At 35.0% G+C, this 9,484-nt stretch overlaps 1 protein-coding gene across 1 annotated transcript in view; it reads right to left on the reverse strand.

The window, feature by feature from the left end:
• The window catches only part of NRG3 (neuregulin 3), a 255,574-nt gene extending 246,483 nt beyond the window's left edge, over positions 1 to 9,091 (reverse strand). Inside the window, exons 1-2 of the mRNA XM_009278818.1 lie at positions 9,070 to 9,091; positions 8,116 to 8,245 (exon numbers count right to left, since the gene is read on the reverse strand). Of these exons, the coding sequence (XP_009277093.1) occupies positions 8,116 to 8,245; positions 9,070 to 9,091 (152 nt within the window). The remainder of the gene's footprint in view (positions 1 to 8,115; positions 8,246 to 9,069) is intronic.
• Between the last annotated feature and the right edge of the window lie 393 nt (positions 9,092 to 9,484).

The raw sequence follows: 9,484 nt of genomic DNA on the forward strand, positions 1-9,484 counted from the left end.
ATTCTTATAAATTGATGGAATATTCCTTTGCAGGGGAAGGACTTTACAATTTTGTATTTTTCCAATTTTCAGAATATACCTCTTCTTGTATTTAGTTTCAGAGAGCATGTACTGAGTAATAGCTTTCTGTAGGTCACATAACTATTTTCCTTTAGAATTAGGAAACAGGAGGCAGTTTAGAGGCAGGTTCTTCCTTCCATTAACGGAACAACTTTCTTCATGGAAGTTTGTATTTTATATAGAATGGATTTGAGTCATCTCTACCAGTGGAGATGTGCTATACAATCAAGATGCCTTGCTAACCTATAATGATAAGACACAGCTTCAGAAACATGTGTAGGCACAAGAAAAGGTGCTGACAAAATTTTAAGGTTCCACCAGCTTTAAGTATTCTTGCTAGTGAGACATGAGAATAAATGCTAGCACAGCATTGCTTCCTAATCTCCCACTTAGGTGCCAAATCAAGAAATCCAAGAATTATTAGCAGCCTCAAGAAAAAGTTATCTCAGCTGCTGAGCCAGCAACTACATTTCTCACTTCTCTCTACTGAAATTCAAGGTCATAACCCAAGCCTTACTTCAACCAGCTGAAGCGATCATGCCAAATGCAAAGGGAGCTGAATTAGGTCTCTTTCTCTTCCAGTCCTCCAGAAACAGATGATAGTTTACTTCAAGCTTCCAAGAAATATTTTTGTTTCACTCACATTACTGGTTGTTCTAAAAAATGATACTTCTCTTACATTTGGGAAATAACTGTGTACATACATAAATGAAAGAATTAACAGTTTGATTTGACAGCTATTATCTGTGAATTACAAATGTGTGGCTTAAAAAAAAAAAGTAGGCAGGGGGGTGTGCTAAGCTTGTAACTATGTTTTCCCATACTTTACGTTAACTGAAGCTGGATTTACAGTAGTCTTTTAGTATTCTGGGAAAAAGAAATGAATTCCACAGTTTTTCAGTCCTCTATGCTGACATGAGTTTAAAATATATACATTCGCTTAAGCTTCAACATTAACTTTGGATGAACAGCTACGCAATTTCTCCTTCATTTCTTCTTCTTCCTCAAACTCTTTCAAGAATGTTAATTTGAATAAGCATTTCAAACGAGATGAAATAGACTACAAATTTTATTTTGGTTTTATGGATATTTGCTTAAATCAAATGAATCACAGGTGAATTAAGCTAAATTAGTGTGTAATTTAAATATCTGGGCATGCATTTTATGCGTACAGGCACACACACAGTATTGTGGCTTTTACCTTATTGCTCTGACTGGAAAAGTACATCATCATCATAACCTGAAGCAGAAGTGTAAATTTCATGACTTCAAAAGATAGACATGGAACTAGGAAATTATACTGTTTAGTAATCAAAGTTTTTCAAAGGGAAATCATTAGAAAATCTGGCCTGTTTAAGGTGCTCAGCAGAAAGCAAGTAAAACCTGAAATACTATGAATACAGACTATAACATCTCAACAGAAACTTACAACTATCACTAAATACAAAGCTTTATTTTATCCTGTATTTCTTTTTACCATGAAATTAATTTATTCTCCCCCAAATAAGACTAATACAAACTTGTTTTCAGAAAATGTTTAAGAGTGATAAATGGATAATAGATGTTTTGCCAGTGACTTCTCTGGTGCACAGAGCTGCTTGAAGGAATGCTACTACGTGAACAGCAACAACAGTAATAAACACCGATTTATTGCAGTACTCAAAAATTTAAGCATGTGCTGAAGGGTGGATTCTTTTAAACACATCAAGGGAAACATCTGTCATGACATTTGAAATACAGACTGTTACACTGCTGCATTGAAACAATAAGTTTTGCAGATATTTGAAAGTAACTGAACTTCCTAAGACTTTTCAATGTGCATATATATTTTTTTTTCAAGCTGAAAGTATTTTCTACTGCAGAAGTTACCTTCCTCAATCTTCTGTAAGTATCAGCTAAATGCAATAATCTAGGGGAAAATCTGTAAATAAAAACCACTGTAAAATGGAGTGTTAAGATTGTGAAAATTAATCAATAATTAAAATACTTTGACAAGAAGCTTTCTCGAGAGCCTCTGTCTTCTGAATGTTAAATTATGAAAGTGTGAATCAGGTGTTACTGAACACAGCCGTGTTTAGTGTGCATATCACATAATATGTTCTTGCACTATTTCACCAGGGGAGGATGCTAAAAGACTCAATCTTTAACTCTAAAAACTATTTGTTATTTATTGAATTCTTATACCATAATATCAGATTTGAAGGGTTTTAATTTTAGAGGACTATTAGGAAAAGAGTATGGATAACTGAGAAAGTACTGGTTTTATGCAGGTGAAGTTTAGTATTTGGACAAAATAATTTAATTTTGATTCTGATTAACTGATTCTAATTAAATGAGCTCAAAGCTTACGTGTTGATTACAGAAAATTTCAGACCAAATGGTAAAAATTAAGTAAGATTAGGTAATACCAAAAAAGTTCCGATACCCAGGTAACAAGTACAAGTCCTACAGATGTCTTGGGCTTTACACCATTTCATTTTGAGGTTTAGAAACCATTCTTCTTCATGGTTCATAGCTAAAAAGGTTTAAAAAGATAAAACAGGTATGTGACAGCAAAGCCATGCAACCTCTTCCTGTAATTTCAAGGGGCAGGAGCTTGAAAGGGAATGCACAGAAGTGGTTTGGGTTTTGGGGGTGTTTTTTGTTTGGATTTTTTTGTATGAAGGAAAATATCTAAAACTAGACAAGAAAAGCATGAGTTTTTCCAATAAAAATGGAAAAGTAGTCAAATTGCAGATTTGTCATTAATATTACTTAAAGAAATACAGGCTTTTATTTATTTGTTGTTTACTAGCACTGTCTTGCGTATATGAATATAGCTGAGCTGACTCTACCCTTGGGATGCGCAGTCCGTGCAACCGACTTCTTGGCCGGAATTTCTGCTTCCTGACTTCTTACAGGCCTGAGTTTTGAAAAGTATCACAGTCACAATGCTTTAGGCACACGGGCTATTTTATTTGAGCTAACAGAAACAACCGCATTGCTGAAGGCAACCGTGAGTTGTAAAAGCACTGCTGAATAAACAGGTGATGTAATAATAATGCAACGTGATATCCGTATTAAAATATAGTTGCTTAACAACAGCTTGGAGCTACCTAATGTGGTATTTCAAGTTCACCTCAGCTTTTCTAAAGTAAATATGAAAGTAAAAATGGCAGCATTTCCAGCTAATGATGTGTGCAACTACGCAAAGATAATCTCGATATGTGCTACAGCTATGCTCATAAGCCAATAATTTTCACAACAGGAGGTCTGTTGATTGCCCTTGACATGGAAAGAATCCTAAATTTTAAGCACAGCTTTCTTCCTCCTTTGAATTCTTGTAGCTGTATGTTATGTTGTCAGCTTAATGCAATAGATTATTTTTGGTGAAACTAACCTTGTAATATTGTGACACCAATGAAATGTTTTATTTATTCAATAGCGAATAATTTTCTGGGTTTGCTTTACTTACATGTTGGAAGCGCTCTGGAAAAGTGTCACTGTAACATAAGATGGGGGAACACACAAAATGGAGTAGCTGGTATTTTAAAACACCTCGGTCAGACTGCAAAAACCTAGATAATAAGCCACGTAACTAAACCAGGGAAATTACATTCTTACCTTTTTAGATTTTTAACTTATGGTTAAGTGCACGTATCATATGCTGTGCTCAGAGCTGTTCTAAAGTCCAATCTGTTTGATCCCTTTCTCCTGCTTTTACTGACAGCAAGGGCTATGCCTGGATTACGGTTACTACTGTGCAAAAGACTCACAATAAAACCTGACAGTATATAAACATTTATCCAAATTGGACATTCATTAAAAGGGAATTCAATCCTTCTGGTCTCACGACAGATTTTAAATGAAGCTGAGCAATGCTGGTATCATTTTTTAATCAACTAAGAGTAAAAATGGAAAAACATTTATGCATAAAAACAAGCAAGAACACCAAGCTCAAAATTCATCAGAACAAGATGGATACATCAAAAGTAGATTGTCCTATGACATCTGAAAACTCTGGGACAGTAACCACAGTAGTGCTCTTTGGATGCATACATACAACCTGCTGTAATCTGGTTAACTGGGAATGATGTTTTGTTCACCGTGCATTTGTGAGTCTATTCTTTCACTCTGTTGTTAGAAAACTTATTCAGGTTTTATACTGCTTCCTTCGTGAAGGAGAAATGAAGGGCAGGAACAAATGGCAAAAGGAATATATCATCCTACATACTCAAATCTATAAAAAGTACATTAGAGTTCATTGCCAACACCAAGATTTCCAGTGCAAGTCTTAATGGCTTCTTTCAGAGCAGAAATTTAACAGTGCAATCCTCTTCTCCCCTCAAAAGTTTTAGCCACTCATTCATCCAGTGTTTTCCAGTCCTAAACGGGTAATCAGAAGAAAATGAAGGGACTATAAAGAAAAAAAAAAACCAACATAGAAGGATTCATGCCAAAAGAACCCCAACCCCAAAAACCCAGAGTGACTTGAAATAGGGTCTTGAAAATAAAATTCTACAGACTTCTGTACAAAAACTTCTTTTTTTCAAGCCTGCATTATGTAATACCCAGTTAAATGCCGATGTGTCACTGTTGACTACGTACTTGATTTGTTTTGTGTAAATAACAAATAAAAGCACCCTCACCATTCAGCTTAAATTCTCAAGAAGGCAACAGGGGAAAAAAAATTCAGCATACGGAGAAGCTAAATATGAAGTTTCCCTACTGTTGACCAACCCTATCCTTAAAACAAGCTCGTGTTAAACCATTCACAAAAATAAATACTGAAGTCACACCTTTAAAATAGCACAAACAACATCCAGAGTATCCTGCTTGTTACCTAACCACGCGGGAGAACTCTGCCAGTTTACATCCCCAGGCAAATTTTCACCAAGAGACAATGTGTAAAATGTAGAAGTTCAAACAAAAATGGAATTATACAATTTGAAACTATAACCTTTCCTATATTTTTTTCCTCTAGTTGTCAACTAAGTTAAAAAAAAAATCCCACGACTTCAGGACACCTCCTCTGTAGATGGATAAGAATGGAAGATGCATGAGCAGGGCTGCTTTAGACCTCTCACCCTTTACCAAGGCTGCATGCTAGTCCCACTCTCCACAATTACAGGTTCAAACTAGGTAAGGCATGTATCTCACAAAACAGAAAAAAGCTACAGAGCCAGTGCTCTACAACGTCCAGCTGCCAATGTCATTCATTACTGACTGCTGGAGTTCGACATGTGCTCATCTCCTCCTATTGTCCAACAAGAGCATGATGAATTTTGTCAACTCTAAAAGCTGCTTGAACTGCCAGTTGAGACTGACTGTGTTGACAGCATGGTTCATGAGGATACAGAAGAGGTCCAGGATGTAACTCAAATATGTATTAATTGCTATCAAATTGCTTTTTTTTTTTTGCTTTAACAATCATTAGCATATTTGTCCTTAAACGTGTACACACAAGAACAACTGCACTCCTGCCTATCAGCTACTAACACTCTTTAAACCTGACAAAGTGGGACGAAAGTAACTGCCTAAGCATATCAGCTACTAACAGTCTTTAAACCTGACAAAGTGGGACGAAAGTTTTTTGCTACATCAAGGACTTCTATCTGCAGCTGTTCCACATGGCAAATTCCCATTTCAGTAAATTGGTGCTCTGTTCCCAGAACAGATGCAAAATCAAACTCCCAAAGAGAATACACAATGCAGCTTGATTCTAAGAACAAAGTATCATTTCACTCTCTAAGTCTTCATAATTCTGTATTCAAATGATTCTTTTAATTGCAATGGGGATTCCATAACCCTTTCATTCTCAGGGAAAATTACTTTTCTTCTAGTTAGAGGACAAACACTGTACATCAATATTGTATTTTTCTGTATGCGTACATTCTAGCTGCTATTTCAGAGCATGGTTCTAGGCTACAGATAGAGAAACACCTGCATCCCGCTCACTACAGCACTGGTCCTGACAGAGACATACAGTCTGTTACCAAGGTAGAGATTCAAAATTTGAAGGTCAAATTAAAAGGTTTCTCTTCATTAATGACATACATATCAGTACCATAACAGGGATTCTGAACAAGCTGCTGCTTGCAGTGCTGAAGGTCCTTATAGAATTAAACAAAGCATTATAACTAGTTTAATCACCTTTTAAATTTTAAAATGTGTCTTCTCTTGCTGTATGAATTTTTATTGCCTTATACATGTATTTTCGTGTTGCACACTTCAAAGTACCCACTGAACTAAGCAGATGTTTAATTCCCAGAGAATGTGTCAATGCCTGAAACCTGCACAAGCAATGCAAATCTGTTACACATGGGAGCTAACAGATTCACAAATGATACCCGTATTTCCCTGTGGAAGAATAGCACAAGAGAAGGTGATGAAAAAATTTCACTCTGCTGGAAAGAATGAAAACTCAACACTCTGGCTCGTTTAGTTAAGAGGAAAAGCTTCTAACCGTTAGTCAGACTGCAGCATTAGAATCACAGCAAATAAACAAGAAATTGGCAAAGGCAGACAACAGGAAAGATCTTGAAAGTCAAATGAAAAAAAACCCAGCTCTCTTATGAGATATACTCCTGCAGATATTTAAAAGTTTACTCCATACAGTTTACTAAAACAGTCTGTTCAAAGAAATTAGCTAATAAATTTACCAGCCTAATTAAAAATTCTCATATATATCCATTTCTCCCTGCTATTAATTTGTATCATTTATGTCTGGTTTGAATATCCTGACAATGAAAAATGCTTAAATATTTGAGTGATATAATTCCCTTGTTAACAGCTCATGACACTTCCAAGAAAGACTGAAAAATCACACACCTGCTTTGAGGAAAAAAAAAACCAACAACAAAAAAACCCCACAACTTTAAAAAGTTTTATAATGGAAGTTGAAAAAAGTCATCATTTTTCCATAATTAATGACTCATAACATTTAATTCAAGAAGCATGCCATAAGAAAACATAAAATAAAGAGGGGAAATGAATGGTCACTGAAGCGTGTAAGAGTGAATGGGAAAAAGTTACCAGCACAGTATTAAAAATAAAAATCTTAGGAAAATTCTTCTGATGATAAGCAGACTTGCATCACCCTTTAAATCCATAAATTTCTACTTTCAAACCAGGCACATATGATTTTGTGACTTCTTTTTCTACTTTCAGTGGGATTTAGCAGCTTAACTCCCAAATCATTCAGGAAAGTTTCTGAGTATCTTAGGTGCTTTTTATTATTTATATTAGAGATGTCTACATATTTAGATGCTCAGTTTAGAATTTGGGCGTATAAGCGTCTTAGATATACCTTCTGTATGCCAGATACAATATCGTAGGAGTACAGGTTTTCATTTTGGACCGCTTCTATTTAAAAGATTGTTTGAATAGTTCAGAATTTCTTTTATTCTCATCTTTAGGAAGACGTTACAGTATTCCTTCTGCATATCACTCCCTTTTACTGGCCACTATATCTAGAATAGTTATATTTTTTGTTCTGGTTTTCTTTTCTGATATTCTTTTAAATAAATTCGAGATGGTCATACACGTTAACAGAAGTTCAGGAGCATAAAACTGTACAACAGCTATATAGCAGGTTCAGACAGCTATTACAGGCCATTTTATCTTTCAGTCATTAGACTTAAACTCTAAATCTTAAAACTACTAACTGAACTCTTCCTCTCTCTCAATCAACAGTGCGTACAGCTATTGTCAAAGCTGTACCCAAAGTAAAGGAACGCTTCTGGTATGCAGAGGAACATAAGATTTTAATATGTAAAAAAGAAAACATTAATCCTTACTTGTTTATATGATTAGAAAATAGAATATTGAAGATTTTTCTTATCTATAAAAGTAAACCAAATGTTGCTTTTTGTATTTCCGTATTTGTATTTATAAATATTACAGACTAGTAAAAAAAAAAACAAAAAACCACCAAACCATCAACTGTGAGGGATGCAATCAAATTGGAGGCAAATTCCATTGCTTTATAACATTCTAAGTCTAAATGTCTATTTTTTCTAACCCGTCTCCCTTGGACAGAAGGCTTTTTTCGCAACTTCTTCCCAAACGACTTACCGGCAGTGTTTATGTGATCCTGTTAAGGTTTCAATCACAAAGCATTCCCCTTCGTTGAGACAATATGCAAGATCCTTGTCTTTGCATGGCTTAAAGTGCTCAGATCGCTCAGTGGAATACGTTGTAGTATCTATGAAGAAAACAAAAAAAGGAAAGAAATGCTGTAAGGCTAAATATTGAATGTTCTTAAAGTATACGTTAAATAAATTTGATCAAACTGGTCTCACTAACATCAACTGATCAAGACAGACTAATTAACAGAAACCAAAAGCACAGGGCAAGCAAACTTCAATGTGACTGCGATATTATTTGCAATCAAGCTTCTTAAAAAGATTCATAAAAGGAATCTGGTATTTGGAAATATCAGCAGAAAAACAAACTAGACTGCAGCAAAGTTGAGTATAATTTCAACCACTTCCAATTTCCAAAGTATCCCTTCTAAAATGTAAACACAGCTATTTTGTATTCTTTAACTAGAACAGTATATGCATATTAATATACTGAAATATGTTTTTAAATAAAATACACTTTTTTCATGAAAAATGAGCAAACATAGTTAATATAGTGACAACCTAAAAAAACCAAAAACACCCAAACATGAAACCCAGGACAATGAAAGAAAAAACAAAGCCAAAAACCTAAGGACAATGCTAATTTGATTCACCAGTCATAAAAATTGGCCCAGAACTTAAACACAAGCAATGTGCCATAGATTGTTTCATTTCAGGTACATCATCTGTAAGTTTCTGTAGGTCCATCTGAACATCCCCCAGAGCACAGTTCAAAAAAAATTGATTACAGTTTGGACTATTGGCTGTAACTTTGGAATATGTAGTTAGATAATCTAATCTGGAATAGGTTGACAGCACGTCAGGGTGAACTATCATTCCTGTCTTCCAATATATCTCTTTAAAGAGAAGGTTTTTTTCTAATGAAGCGTCATTTTCAAAGTACACAATGACTTCCATAGAGCCATGGCTCAATCTTCATATACAGTCTTAATTCTCAAAGTTAAAATTCCTACTAACTTTGCAGGGACAAGGACCAGGATCTAATATACTAATGCATACTAGAATTATAAGAGAACATTTCATCATCTACCATACAGACTATCACAAAATATTCCACTGCCTGCTGTCAAAGGAACGAAGCTGTGCTCAATGGAACTTTGCAAACATGGAACTTTGCAAACTCAAAATTATATAAACACATTAACTTGCTTTCTGCTCATAACTCGATACAAAGTAAATGTCCGCCAAGCTAATACCAAAGTTGAAAACCAGAACACTGAAATACAATTCACCTGGAAGTATGGTTCTGCAAGAAAACTCAGGTAATTCCAAAAATCTTTCAAAGTAACTTTTTTCAT

This window comes from Aptenodytes forsteri, unplaced genomic scaffold (assembly GCF_000699145.1).
Source record: "Aptenodytes forsteri isolate BGI_AS27 unplaced genomic scaffold, ASM69914v1 Scaffold226, whole genome shotgun sequence".
Taxonomy (NCBI): Eukaryota; Metazoa; Chordata; class Aves; order Sphenisciformes; family Spheniscidae; genus Aptenodytes; species Aptenodytes forsteri.